This window comes from Paramormyrops kingsleyae, chromosome 23, assembly GCF_048594095.1.
Source record: "Paramormyrops kingsleyae isolate MSU_618 chromosome 23, PKINGS_0.4, whole genome shotgun sequence".
NCBI lineage: Eukaryota > Metazoa > Chordata > Actinopteri > Osteoglossiformes > Mormyridae > Paramormyrops > Paramormyrops kingsleyae.
In genome coordinates this window covers 23199654-23215161 of record NC_132819.1, presented here as the reverse complement: position 1 = coordinate 23215161, position 15508 = coordinate 23199654, and the positions used below count along the sequence as shown (strand labels likewise).

Genomic DNA, 15508 nt, shown 5'->3' with positions numbered 1-15508 from the left:
AGCAGATGGGTGGTCAAAGATTTTGCCATGGTAGATGTCCTTTGCCATGGTAGATGTCCTTTGCCATGGTAGATGTCCTTGTTTGGGCCTGTAGACTCAGTTTGGTACACGCACATGCATACACACAAACACCCAGACCTTGCGCTTCACTGCATTCAGACTCCACACAGTATGTTTTCATAATCCTAGATCTGTAGTTTCTTTTTTTTTTTGTTCCTGTAGCTCAAGTAGAGCACTGCACCAACAACACAAAGGTCATGGGTTCAAATCCCAGGGAGTACACATAAATCATAACCCTTTACTGTAAGTCGTTTTGGATAAAGGCGTCAGATAGATGAATTAAATGCAAATATTTAGAGGGGGTTACCAGGGAGTTTAAGGGAGTGTCCCTGCACCGCTAACAATACAACCGCTGTTCCTCCGAAAAGGATGTGGAGACTAAGGGAGGGGCTGAATACCCGCCATGGGGTATCAACCAGAAGGACATCAGGTCAGAAGAAAATAAATCGATAAAGTGCCCAATATGTGTAAAACATATATGATCGCTAGCAGGAGCAGTGCAGGGCTTGACCCCCCCCCAAAGAGGGCTGTAACTTAGCAAAACAAAACGGCTAACAGCAGAGAACGCATGATTCACTCAAGCTCCGACTGCCTCCAGCAGCTGCCGAAAGATTATTTCGATTCAGATCTAAACTAGCATTTGAAACGTATACACCAGTCCACCGACACGGGGGGTTTGGACCTACCCGAGGTGACCTGGGACCATAGGTTCTGACCTCAGCTGCCATAAAAAAAAAAAACAATTTGCTTAAAGAAAAAAACAAAGACAAAAACCCAAAGTATGACTGAGCATAATCTCTGTCTAGAAGGGATTATTTCCCCAGTTGGCATAAGACTGAAATGCACCCCCCAGCACATTTGCAATAAACTGATAGGTAGTCAGCGACCGGAAATTGTGTGACGTAGGGATGCGTGTGTTTTTTTGGGAACGCAGGGTCAGACGATCCCTGGAGCTCCTCGGGGTTAGGAGTCTTGCTCAAGAGCTCAGTGGTGACATCACCACCCGACTCTGGGACTTGAACCGTCAACCCACCGATCACAGGCACGACGTCCTAATCCACAGAGCCACCCACTGCATGACAACATCACATGTCAATTCAAGACTGATTCGTGGGCGACTGCAGGATAGGAGAGGGAACAAGACTTAACAGTTACCATGGAAACAAACCTAAGCCACGCCCCATATCAGGGACATCAAGGACAGGGGGACAGGAGACCGACGAGGGGCTGGGCAAGTTCACTAGGGTACAACTGCTAAAATGTGCAAATTATTTTGGGTGAAAAAGTTCTCACTAAGCAAAAAGAAGTCAAACGTGGAATCCCTGGTACATCCTGTCCTTGGTGCCAGTGTGCCAGCTGGCTGGCAGCACCCGAGCTGCCCGCAGGGCAGGATGAGACAGCTGAGAAAAAGACGGGGGGGGGGGGGGCACGGGAGACAGACCTCTGCGGCCCTGAGCCCATATCGATCGCCTGTGACATTTCCATGGCACTGAATGTTTAATTATGGATATATTTGTATTGGACTATAATCACCCCCCCCCCCTTAATGGATTCTAATTAAAGTTCGATCCTAAAAGCAAAATTGAGATGTAGGTCATTAGCTGCAGAGCACTTTGATGCTCTAATTAACAGAGGTGGAGAGAGTCTGTGGTCCTCAGGGCTGGTGGATCGCGGAAGGCTGTCGACGAACGTGACAGACGGCGGCAGTCGCTCCCTGCTTTAGGGCTAAACCAACCATTCTGGAAAGAAAAGAAAGTGTAACCTACAGGGGCAGAGGGGCGGTAAACAAGCCAGGCATGGAGCCACAGGCGGGCAAGGAAGAGGAGCTCACCCCGAGAAAGAATCCAAAACACGCAGCTTGCATCTCTCACTTTTTTAAAAATCACGCCGAGAATTCAGCTCGCGCTGCACCTCCCACTGCAGGTTTCACTCACAGCTGATAACTGAGGAAACATGGTGTTTGTGGAGTAAAAATGGTGTATTATATACACAACCCATCCAGGGAGATCCCTGTGCATGCTGGGATAGATCGCCAAGACCCTATACTGGACAAGCAGTTATGTTAGATCCATTTTGTAGGTAATATGCAGTATTTTAAATGATTTTATGCCTTTACTTAAACAAAGATCAGTGTGTTTATGCCGGGAGCTCTGGGGGGAGAGCGCTCATATACGCCAGCTGACTGACAAACCCGCTTCGCGACAGCACAGGTCGGCTGAGAAGGAGCCTCTCGGCTTTCACCAAAGTCCGCTCCCAGCGATGGAGCCAAAAACGGTCCTTCCTCCATCCCTGCAGGAAAAGCGAAAGCTCCTCAGCAGACAAGCCGCCCTGGTATCTCATCTCATCCTGCCTCCCCATCTAGGAGTGTTGGGGAAGCTGGCAGGGGACCTGGGATAAGAACGTTAACCCACCATGGGCTGACCACACGCACAGGAAGTGATGCAAGTCACTGTTACTGTATGTGAGCAAGGTTAGGCATTACCGCCAGTGACAGAAGATGTATAATTCTGGTGGCTGCCATGTGACAGTAGACGCCTGTGGCTCATCCATCACTGCCCCACTAGCAGCGTGGAGCTGTCCTCGCTTCTCCTAGACTGGACGTCCTGGTGTGCAGTGGCTCTCACCCGCCCTGGCTCTACCGGGTCAGGGTGCAGTGCTACAGAGGCTGGCTACGCCCACATCCTTCCTTCCCGTCTGTGTGTCATTGTCACCGCAGCGCCGAAGTGAAAGTGAAGTGTCCCACCGGCCGGTTTTCTGGGTCCTACTCCAACACCCCCCCCTTCCCCACTCACCCCCCCACCCCGACTGTGCGCCGCAATGCTGACTGGGAAATGCTCGGGTGCGAGCGGCCAGCATAGCTGCACCGGGGAGCTGCGGGACTCGCTCGCTCGCACAAACACGAGTCTCAGTCATGAAATATGAGACTCATTGCTGCTAACTGCTGATTATCCGCGAGTTCAGGAAACAGGAAGTCGTCACGCTCCTTCCGACGCCTCCTGTGCTTCCAGGGATTAAGGGCCCTTTTCCGGTCATCTCTGGCGTCCGGTTTCATTCGCCGATGGGCTGCCCGCGGACCGCGACCGGCTGGGCCGCTATCGCACCTGCCCCTGCATTTCCAAGCCGCTTGGGTCAACAGCTTTCGGTAAAGTCTCCACACGCTCGAGCTGGCCGAGGCTGACGAGTGTGTCAGCGATGGAGCACAGGCAGCCAATCAGACGCCTCTGCTCTACCAAGCAAATATGAGCCAAAATGGACCGGCAGAAATGCATAGTTTGCTGCTTGTTCATCTGGCCATCATCCAATCATCAATCCCACGCAGGGTCACATGATCCCAGGTATGGGATCATGTGACCCTAGACAGGAAGCCAGTCCCATGTACGACTTCAACGGGCCTGACAGAATGTCTTTGGACTGCAGGAGGGACATGCATCACACGGGGAGAACAGAGGGAGGGGCGGGAATCACACCCCCTGCCCTAGAGGCATGACGTGACCCACTGAGCCCCATATAAGGATCGATTTTAATTAATCCGCTTTTTTTTTTTTTTTTTGCTTCTGTCGTTCCTGTTATTCTGTGATACTAATAGGGAGGGAGACACTTAAAGCACTAATTATCTTCCCCCTTTTCCTCCCTTTTCTGCCTTTTTTCCAAGACACCCCAGAGCGATTTATGATTTGAGGCCGTCAACTCACGCATACACACCTTACATACAGTTAGGTAAAATAGACATGCAGATGTTTATGAAATATGAGTCTCCATCAGGGTCACTTGGTCGGGAGCACACAGTTCACCAGGAGGCCCCGTACACACTGATAGCTGGGCCCCAGCCCCCACACGCTGCCTCACACTGGTCACAATCAGCAATTACTACACAAGTTTCATTACTGACAGGTACATTCATTTAGTCTGACAAAATCCTTAAAAATCGCTTTGAATCCTTCTGCAAAGTTTCCAGCAGCGTCTCCCTTTCATGCCGTCTGTGGCCAGCTGTCAACTTATGAAGATTCATGTCTCTCTTCCTTTAATGCTCAGGTTTATTTCATTCCCTTCAACTTCATTAGTGTTTGATGGAGGTGTAGTTTCTCCTACAGGCCTCTGGGGGCAGTGTTCTTTTTGCAAACTGTCCTTCCATTTATGTAAAATGTTCAAATGACACTAAACATGAAGCTTACCATCTTGCGCTTAGTCACTGCCCCCCCCCCCACAGGATTCATTTGCACCTCCCGTCTCACGTGCTGCAGACAGGCCGCTACCGGGACCACGCCATGTCTGCTACTCCACATAAATTATTCAGCGGGATACAGAAATGTCAACCCGGGAAGCAGCACCCTGACATTTCATCCCATTTCACATCGGTAGCCGTCCAGACGCCCACGTCGCCGTCACCTCCGGGAAGTGGCACGAAGGCCTGAGCCGGCAAGACGAGGGCGAAGGCCGGAGATGCTCCAGCGGGCCGAGTTTGGACCTCGGGGGGAAGGTCATGATGGAGCACACCTTCTGGGAGGCCAAGGAAGTCCTGAGAACGACACACACACAGACACACACAGACAGACACACACACAGACACACACACACACACACACACACACACAACTTGCGTCTCTCGTCACTGCCGACATGTTTTCCCGCCAATCAGTGAAAAAGCATCAGCTCACCCTGCACCAGCATCCAACCGTGTCGCCCATATGAATAATTTAGAGCCACTACAGCCAGCCTCCACCTGCTGTTGGAGATTAATCCTTCAGGTAAAGTGCTTTGCCGTGATACACAGTAATTACCTCACAGATGGCTTTTGGGAGCGAGGATTGGGCGAGCCCATCACCACAGACCGAGGGACACCTTTATCAGAAGCAAGCAAGACCACTAACCCAATACAGTAAATTTCCTATAAGAGCCTGTCAGGGTGTTCAAACGTCCTGAATGAAACATGCCCAGCACCCAATCAGAACATTCTTGGCAGTTGTGACCAGCCAATCAGCTGCGCCATCGTTGCCGCCATGCAAATAACCTACCGATTACTACAGTTGCTGCCTGTGCCTAAACTTGCGGGGAATTCTCCATCTTTCAGCTCCTTCCCTTTCACACATCAGGTGTGGTGCGCTCTCACAACCCGATGAAGTTTGGGAAGCTGCAGATTCGAGATGCGAACCATCTGCCACCACATAATCTGAAAGGAATGGATTCCTCTCTGGGAAAACTGCAGAAGGACATGGGGACTTTAGATCACACCCAGGAACGGACTAATTAAGATTTCCGTGAACTAATTAGGCGAGTCTCGTTACTCGTTTCGGCAGGAAACTGACGTGACGAGACAGGGTGGCGAGTGCAGTTTAATATCACCGCACCTGCAAGTGACTAAACGTGCAACAGCAACCAGCATTTAGGCTGTTCGGCACTTCAGCCTGCTAACAATCACTCGCCGTGAACAAGATTCCATATCATATTTCCTCTGAGTGACTCAACACGCTCCTCTGAGCAGTCTGCCGCTGACGGCAGTTTCATGGTTTATTTTTTTAAACCCGTATTTACGACGACAGCGCGGAAAGGCGCCGCCTACTCCTGTCAACAGAGCCGAGAAAATTCTGCCGTGCCGAGCGGCGAGTTTCCCAAAGCTGCCGTCGTACCGTGAGCCGCAGGGACGGGCCGCAGGGACGAGCTGCAGGGACGGGCCACCGTGCATCACCTGGGGCCAACCCCTCGCTGCCAGTGACAACCCATTACCCCCCCCCCCCCAACCCACCACCAAGCAGGTAGCTAATATCACCAAGCCGCTACAGCAGCGTTAATTCCCGCAAACCGGATTGTGTTTCACCATCTTCCACTCTGGCTCGACACAGTAACCAGCGAGTATCACATCCTTAAAATTGTGAACTAGTGCAATGTCACTGTTTACATGCCTATCCTCACATCCTATTTTACCTGCCTATTTTTAACTAACAAAATATGTCTTGCATTCATGTCTATTGCCATTTCACATCTGATCTCAGAGTTAACGGCGGCCAAAATTATTACGCCTGGGTGCAGTATGACCAAGCATGTCCTGACAGACAGCAGATATTCATCTTTTGAAGGAAGCTGAAGTCGATTCGGGTTTCATCATGGACATGGGACTCTTGCATGCCATGCGGAAGGAGGGGCCTCGCAGAGCGGGCCGTGTTACCGGGGCTGAGCTCGAATCCCATGTTGCGGACCAGCTACTCCAAAGTATTACAAGGAGGAGTGAATAATCAGATATGCAGACGGGGGTGTCTCCCCCCCCCCCCCAAGGGGCCTGCGAAACCTTCACTCTGATCTCCAGAGTGGGTGGGGGGGGGGGGGCACAGAAGACCCCGGTCCATGTTTTCTGACCGCGAACCATGTTTGAACCTGCAGCACTGCCTGCAAGACCCCACAACCTACAGGACACACCCCACAACCTACAGGACACACCCCACAACCTTCCACAACATCTTATTTTTTATACAAACCACCCCTTTTCCTACCCAATCATGCCCTTGGATCTTACCCCACCCCCCAAACCTCCCCCCCGGCCCCCCGCAGGGTGACACCTCACACAGAGCCAAACAGAGCAGGAATGCGTGACGTGTGGTACGCTGCAGGCCATCACCTTCACGCCATCAGCGCCAAACTATCATACAAACACTAATGCGCCATAATGTGAACATCAATCCTGGCTAAAGAGCTTTAAAACGCAACGCTGACTCATTCCTCATACAGCCGGCTGGTAGGAGGCTGGATGGCGGCTCAGGGGGCAGCAGCCACCTCACACCTCCAGGGTCAAGGGTTTGAATCCCAATCCTGCTCAGATTGTGTGTGTGTGTGTGTGTGTGTGTGTGTGTGTGTGTGTGTGTGTGTGTGTGCGTGTGTGCCTACAAGCCTCAGACATACAATCAGGCTAATTACCGCTTCTAAATCGAGCGTATGCACCCTGCCATGGACTGGCATCCCATCCCTTGTGACCAATGAAACACTCCCACAACCCTGTCTTGAATAAATAGTTGCATGACGGGCAGATATAACTCAATGCAAGATACTATGAAATAATCTGAATACAGTAATGGCATCTACAAATATTTTTAAAACCTGATCGTTTCCAGCAAGTTTTCATCCCTCTGTTTGAAAGAATACACTCGACATCTATTCACTTGAAAACACAGGTGTTCTAATTAAAGCAGCCAATGTATTGCTGACAGTCCCCCTAAGCTGGTTAAAACTCCCACAACCTTCACATGCTTGATACTAACAGGGAGCAGAGAACAGCCAAAGCTGCCTGTGTTCATGCTTTTGCATCCAAACGACACTTCACAGCACAGCATAGGTGAGTCTAGGTATTTCTCCCAGAGCAATGAAACGTGAGAGAGCCCAACCAATCATTCATCCAGATAAATACATTTGCAGAATAGGAGCAAACACATTTTCAATAAATTATCAAAAGCCACATTTTCAAATATAACTTTACAATATTTAATTCGATTGAACTTAGTCCAACAACATTTTCATCTGATGAGTAGGGTGGTGCAATTGGACCCCCTGCACCCCTGGTAAAAATCACCTTTGCATCGCGACAAAAAGCAAAAAGTTAAGCCCCAGCGAAATGCGGTTTTGGACAAATGTAATTGAAAACAGCTGCTAATTATCAACAATGGCAGAATGCTTTTAATTCTGCCACACACACCTGTGGGATGCATTATTAGACAGCATCTGTGTGACCCTACGCATGCCAAGTAGTTGCCAGGCAACTTTTGTTTACTCCCTTCTGCAATTTTTTTTAAGCACAGGATTTAAAAAAAAAAAATGTTTTAAATAAGATTTATCATTTTCCCTCCAGTTGTCATTTTTGAATTCTCTGCTGCTGGGGTGTTTTGGGCCTCTGTGCGAGGCATTTTAAATACATAATCGGCATTTAATTTCTGTTTCGGCAGAACCACAAGGCATTGCCGATACCGATTCCCCTTTGCCCGTTGTCATGGTTTCAGGAGCTGAGGAGGACATCTACGCGAGCCAGGAATGCGCTGTAAACACCAGCACGTGAGCAGGAATTCACTCTTCGACTATTGGCAACAGGTCAGACCATCAGACAGGTACAAAAGCTCTAAACTCCCAACCGTGCGATTTTGAAGAAAAACTGACAAGTATTGTGAGAACTGCGACATGGGCTTCACACACACAGAAGCTGACGCATTCTGGCTGCCTCTGCATGCCCCGAACACGACTGGCATCCGGAGACGACTTCTACAGCTGAAAAACAAAACGATGTAAAAATAAATCTCTCCAGATGCCCTTGTACCAGAGGGTGCTTGTTCCTTCGGCCGGGAAACACGTCGTCAGGGAATCAAATCACACCGAAGATTGACCGTCTTTTCAGACAGATATAACCACCTGTCAGGAGAGGCTTTGAAGATTCGGCCCGCCGAGACCATGCTCAGCCTCACAAAGACCTTCCCCTGAGCGTGAAAGGGGAGCACGAGCACCCACGCCGTGTCAGAAGCGGGCTGGACCACGGTCCCGGTCCTGAAGCCCCGCTGATACCTGAAGGAGGTATCAAACCAGAACTCACCTCCTAGGTGGTGACCTGAAAATCCACTAAACAAAACAGCAGAAAGAAATGACCTTCCACCCGGTTTGACACAAAAACCTGAAAGTTGAAATTCCAAACACTTGCATAACATACAGTGTTAATCTACTGGCTTTTGCCATCAGAGATAACAGCCAATTTAGCTGAAAAAAAGACAGACCACACAGGGAACAGAACTCAGTTGAGTCACACCAAGAGAAAACCCTTTGTTGACACCTGAAGCCAGAAGAGATTAATTCGACATATGGTCTTCTCTGCCCGGGGTTGGGGGGGGGGGGGGCGGGGGGAGTCTCGGCCGACGGCTCTGTCATTACCGTCACTGTTCCTTTCTCGAAAATAACCTCGATCTTGCAAAACATCCTGGCCATCCCAAAGCGGACCGATTCAAGCGGAGATTCGAAGCTGAAAATGTTGCTCCATTTGGGCTTCAAGCCGACGTCAAAGTGGAGCCTGGGATTTGGGATCAATGCCAAAAAAATAAAAAATACAGAAATAAAAACAGCCCCCAGTGGACTAATGTCATACGACAACCAGCAGAATGAAGCTGGCAGAGGAGCGAGCAACACGGATACCGTTATGAAACATGTGTGATAATCGGAGAGTGAGTGGGGGCTCACAATCCCCGGAGGGTGTATGGAGAAACAGACCGCAGAGAATCCTGCATGCTTCCAGACAGCGGCCGCCATGTCCCTGAAAGGTCTGCATGTTCTGGGGGTCGTTTTGGACCCAGACAATGACGATTAAGGATGATCCAAAATGAGATGCAAAGTGTCACTGCCTTGATGAACCTGCGCCACCTTGGACACGGAAAGCGGAATGGGGATTTTAACTGCCTTCATCTTCATCCTAGGAAACGCTGCTCCAGAATAACTCACGGCATCAATCAGACCAGCCCCAAGATCACCATTAAGGTGACACATCTAGCGGCAACTGGGCCCAGTAAGGAACAGGCCCCGGTGAACTTTCTGCAAAGGACGGCTCTGGACAGCCACAATAACGACTCCCCAAGTCAGTCTATCCCATAATAATCATTGTCCGCCAGTTGGCTGCATTGCCAGCCCTCCTCCCGTTCGCCTCGGGTCCTCAGAATATGATTCCAGTTCTCGTGTGTGACTGATCACATGTATCGAGCATGACCACAAGTTTGTAAACAGCAGGGCAGCTGGCAGAGACCACAGAAGGGGAGGGACCGGAATTGGAAGGGCCGAGGGGGGGGGGGGGGTCCCTATTTTCTACCCACGAGAGCATCAAAGCAGCACATACACAGGGGGGTGGGGACAGAAAGAACGGGAATAACTGAATTAAACAAACAATAATAATAATGATAATAATTTAAAAATAAAATAAAGAAATAAAAAATATTGGAGAAGCGATTTTCCACAGATAATATTTCCAATATACCAATCGCAAAGTAAAACAATTTACTCAACAAAAATCTGTTTAGAATGAAATATAAAACAGACTTAAGAGTCTCGTTAGCGATCTGCACAGACAGGTGAAAGGGGGGGGGACTGTGTGTGTGTGTGTGTGTGTGTGTGTGTGTATCATCTTTCAGCATCTGGCCAGTTGCTTCACCTGCACCATGTCCGGGAAGGTTGCACAACTGAGCTGCAAACAGTGGCCATTAATCCGCGGCTCTGATGGCCACGCTGGTCAGGCGAGGGCCGAGCATTCGGATAAATCCGGAATTCATTACACTCCTCTGAGGTCCAGGGCGGGCCGACGCAATAACGCTAATTGGTGCACTTTCTCCAAACGATCACCATCTCCTTTCTGCGTGTCGTGACATGGCGGGGGGGGGGGCATCCCATCTCTCCCTGGCATTTCATCCTGAGTTCAGGCAAAGTGGGGGGGGGGGGGGGGCATCCTGGTTTTAACAGCGTTACCCACTAATATGGCAGCAGGGCACCTCCGGACCACTTCCTTTCAGCACGACCTGGAGACATCTCCACAGGCGACTGACGGCCCCGAGAGCCGCGGCTGCATCTGAAGCGAGCCGCCATGTTATTTGCTACAACGCAATGTTCTGGGGCGCAAGCCCGAAGACGCCCAGGCCCCTCCTGGCATGCGCCAGCCTGAACAGGCGCCGCATGTGTTAGAAAACATGCCACGACGAAAGCCCTGCAGCTGACCTAGCAGCCGCGATTACAGACTTTAACGGGGTGGCGACACACCGGCAAGAACCAGGAGCGAATCTGCGGGGAACACTGCACCCAGAACATCTCCTATGCAACAATGCAAAAAAAAAAATAATGTGAAAATAGATCAAAAGTCATGCTGGGTGCAAAAGTTAAACGCATGATGTGAGTGGATAATACACTGCACACCCCCCCCCCCCAAAGCCCACACCCCTTCCTCTGGTTTGGGGCTTGTGCAAGGCCCAAACAAGCTTCCTCTATTACTTGTCAGCTAGGGTTTGGTTCCATTTCCTAACCATATATCCTCTCCATAATAGCTGCACAATGCAACTCATACATTACTCCAATCCATCAAAATGCAATGTTAGGACTTCATTGGTCAATTCGTTTCCTAATAACAGACACTCAGAGACACACACAGAGAAACATGGAGAACCAGAAGGTATTTGTCCCCATCACCAGGACGCAAACCAACCATGTCGACAAAGCAGAGGGGGGGGGTGCAGCCCAGCCGGACAGATCCATCAGAGGTTTTAAATTAAGTACGAGCGAGGATGTGAATCCCGTGTCAATATCAGACTCTATAAGGCATCAGGCTCTTTGACGGTCCTCCAAGGTCAAACTGAACAGCTAAGGTCACATGTAATACTGCAATTTAAGCCTTAACCGAAGCTGACAGAGGTGTGAGGGGAAAAAAAGCACATTTTCACCACAAATCCAGCTCTATTTCAGGACAAAATCTATTCCCTAATGTCCCCTTTTTACATTCGTCTTTCTTCAGCCAACATCAACAGTCAGACACGTGCTCCCAGCGTTTCCACGAGGTGGTTTTACTGGTAAGTGCCCGATGTCTCCCGGAACCTGCACTGCGATTGTGGAGAAATTCAGTCCTTTCGGTCCCTGTCACTACGCAGACATTCCACCCACAGCGATCTCCAGAAAAGCCTACAGCCCACAGAGACGCAGCTCGAGCGACATGCAGGAAAAGCCGATCGCTCGGAAAGAAAGCACTCACGATCGCAAGACAGACGTAGCCAAACCTCGAGAGATCATTAGCACCTAAACTGAAAGGCCCCCAGCATGACAAAGGGGGTTGAAAACTCTTCAGATCTCCACTGAGGGTCTGGTCATACTGGGAATGGCCAGGGAAGATGACCCACTTCTAACCTTTAATGAAATAATCATAGAAAAATAACACATTCTCTAGTCATCTCCAGAACCTCTGCAAAGTCAAGTCACCTGATTAAAGGTGAAAGGTCAGAGGATTTTTAACTGCCAACTTTACCCACTGTCTCCCCCATAACTCGGTAACCACAACAGTGCTGGTTTGCCGAAGGAGGCATTGCTGTTTTGAAGGTGTCACTAAGGTGTATCTAGGTCGACGTTAACGGTGACCAGCTCCCATACTGCACTGCGGGCCCCAGGCTGTTCGCTGTGGAATGGAAGTTCAATAGCGAAATTAAGTAGGGGGGGGGGGGGGGTGGAGTATTCCTTTGATAAAGATGTCTCGTACCCAGGAGCAGCCAACGAATGCAGTTTCACCGAACCGAGCTAACGTGACATTTCCTGCTCTTAACACTCACTGACAATGAAAGGATCAAGTTAGAACAAAAAAAAAACTCAAAGAACAGGTAGAACCACAAAATAGCTACTCAAGTTAAAAAAAAAAAGAAAAAAAGACTGGGCTAGCTGTCGTAATGTTAGCGTAATACAGGAAGAGCTACTAGGCCAGTAAGGATAGCAATCTGCTCGGTGGGCCGAACCAAGTGTCCTGCCATGCGGGGGACAGACGACCCAGCCCGCCAGACCACAGGTGGCAAAATTGGGGAGGGGGTAGCAAACCACCATCCCTTACTAACCCAAAACCTACAGGCCACTGTTAAACGTGTCGTTTCTTTGACTTCCTCCACTCATAAGATCCCCTGCAACCGTCTTGATCGACACACAGAATTAATATTACATTTAATTACAATTACAAACCCGCCGTCCAACATGTCCTTTACATCCATTATCAGGACTCAATTCGAAGCAATTAATCTGCCGAGATGGACGAGATGATGTTCCACACATTCCGAACCATTCCTTGTAAGACTGTCCAGCTGCTTCCTCGTTCTCAGTGCACTGATACCTTTTTGCCCATAAGGAAAGGTGACCAGGAACCAAAACAGTAATTCAGATCATCATCTCAATCATTTTCCCTATATGTTCTGCAAAAGTCATTAGCGAGAATTTTAGAAAGGTTATCTAACGAGAATCACCCATGTGGTCTGAGACGGATGAAGACTTACGTCTGTTTGTCGTTTCCACCGTTACTGCAGATCTCACATGCAGAAAAAGCTGGTTCACATTTTCGGTTTTAAATCGTTTTATAGACACGTGGCGCTTCAGTTTACATTTGTTCATTGTTAGCTAAACACTGAGACGGCTGAAATAAATAACCCACGCATAGACTACCCCATTTTCACAGTTATGACTTAGCTGCACGTGAAACGATCGCGCTTCAAAGTCAAGTAGATACAGCTCAGCAAGAGTGAATTGCACAATGTGCATGCCCTGCAATGGACCGGCTTCTAGACCCAGGTGTACACCAGCCGTGCATCCTATGTTGCCTGGGATAGACTCCAGACCCCCTGCAACAGGGCCCAACTGTTTATAAGAATGAAGGACATTCTCAGAAGCTATCTTTATAGCTTTGAACAAAGCTATCTTGACTAGAAACCCAGCCAAAATCCCAATACTCCTAAGCTCAAGCAAAAAAATATTAAAAAGCATCAACATGCATTGTAGTCAGTCCCTTGTTGACCACTAAATGTCACCCTCCACTTGAGTGATTTTTTCACACATGACACTTCTCAACCTCCAGAGTGCGGGTTTGTTGCAAGCATGCAAGCTAATACGCCTATCTGCAGCAGAACATACAAACACAGTTGTGTGGAAAAACACAGGCTAACGCATTTGAAAACTGAAAGCAGATTTACAATTTAAGCTGTCATCTGACAACGGATGTTTCCAAAAAAGAAGCATTCACTCGCAGGGAAAAGGCTGCGAGGGCATGCTACAATAATATATAAGGTGATAATGCAATACTGATCACAGGTGAGAGCACAAGGTGATGAGTGTAGAGGAACACGTGATCGGTGGCACAAAAAAGCATGGGTCATCCAAAGTGTCCTTCTTCCACGTTCCTTACCTTAATAATACTGCTTCGTCGAGGTATTTCCGATTTGGCGTCCGGACCCGCAGCAGAGGCATTGACCTCCCTGACTGCCGGGCTGTCGGGTCCCGGAGATCCGGGGCCAGGCGTGCTGGGCAACCCACAGTTCCCGTTCGAGACAGAGCCCTCGAGGCGCGTCTCGCCGCCAGGCACACCACCCGTCCTCACGGCAACCGGCTGCGGAGGGGGCGCTCGGACGCATTCCGCTGCGGGCTCCGCCATGGGGACCGACGCGGGAGTCGGATCTCTTCTGGGTGGAGGGGAGCGGCTTTGCTGGTTCCGAAGCGGATTGGGATCAGCGCGGCGATGAGGCGGTCATGCAGCTTGAGGGGCTGCCTCCGCTCAGCTTTAGGCGGCTGACGGCTCTCGGTGTCCGCAGTTCGCTCCCTCGCTGGCCGGCGTATGCGAGCCTGCGGCTACTCCCATCTGCGAGTCAGCGTCTGGACGCTGTCATCGTGGCCAGCCTTCGCCTTTTGTTACAAAGTTGCCGAAAAAGTATCCGCCGTGGCTGCAAACGCTGAAGTCGCATTCCAGTCCCTTATATCATCCTGAACGCTGTCACAAAAACACAACGGGGAAACTGACGATTAAACTGATGCACCGACAAATCTGACACGGCTAGTAATAAAATCTCACCTCCACTAGTAAAAACGAGCTAGTCTGGCTACGTAGGAAGTGTCATGCCCACGGCTTTGCTAACCAATTCAGCCCTGGTTGTATTCGTCTAGCTAGTCGGAGGAGCCTCGACCGAGCCCAGCACCTACGGCGAGGCAGTAAAGTCCCCCTCAGCGCCGGCAAAGCCTGAGAGTCTCGACCCCGCCAAGTGTCCACGGATCAGCAGACAGACTTTTCACCTGTTTTTTTTTTAACCCAGCTAGATAACTGGTTAGTACGCGTTAGTACGACCCCCTCCAAGCACGTGTCTGATCATAAATGGGCATTAAATATATATTACATATAATGCGATGCGTCAACAGGTCCAAATGCATCCGAAACTTCAGTATTTTTTTTGCGGAAAAAAAAGAGAAACTGAAAATGTTAGTTAAATCGACGGGAACAAAACGTAACCGTTCAGGCATAACCAGACACCTCGACTGCCTACCACGGCTCATTCCAGTAGGCACGGCGTTAGTCGCGTCTGCAGAAAGCCGAAGGTGCAGCGGCGGTGTTGCAGATTCGCACTCGGCGTCGACGCGACGAACAAAGCGAATTCAAGGGGGGCTACAGCCGCTTCCTCAAATCAGCCCTCGTACAGAGATGAGGCGCTTCGCCGCCGCTTCACAGCCCGAGCCGCACGGCCACATAGCAGAGCCAGCGCAAACATCTCACCGTCAGTCAAGCCGCGCAGCCGGCGCCCATTGGAGAAGCGCTTGTGTGCCACCGCCTTTCGGAAGGGGGGGGCGGCTCACCAAAACCCTCCTTTTTCTCTACTTGCGATCCCTAATCACAATAAAAAACACCTACGGTTGCAAATAAGATGTCAATCAAGCGACAGCTCTGGATAGAATTGGCTCCACTCCG

The 15508-nt window shown here is 49.9% G+C and overlaps 1 protein-coding gene across 3 annotated transcripts in view; it reads right to left on the bottom strand.

Moving 5' to 3' along the window:
* LOC111842783 (inactive phospholipase C-like protein 2) overlaps positions 1-15378 on the bottom strand; it is a 42072-nt gene extending 26694 nt beyond the window's left edge. Inside the window, exons 1-2 of one of the 3 annotated variants that reach the window (XM_023809740.2) lie at positions 15317-15378; positions 13964-14542 (exon numbers count right to left, since the gene is read on the bottom strand). In XM_023809740.2, the coding sequence (XP_023665508.2) occupies positions 13964-14209 (246 nt within the window). In that variant the 5' untranslated portion in view covers positions 14210-14542; positions 15317-15378. The other 2 variants (XM_023809742.2, XM_023809739.2) reach the window with 2 other exon arrangements.
* Positions 15379-15508: the final 130 nt, after the last annotated feature.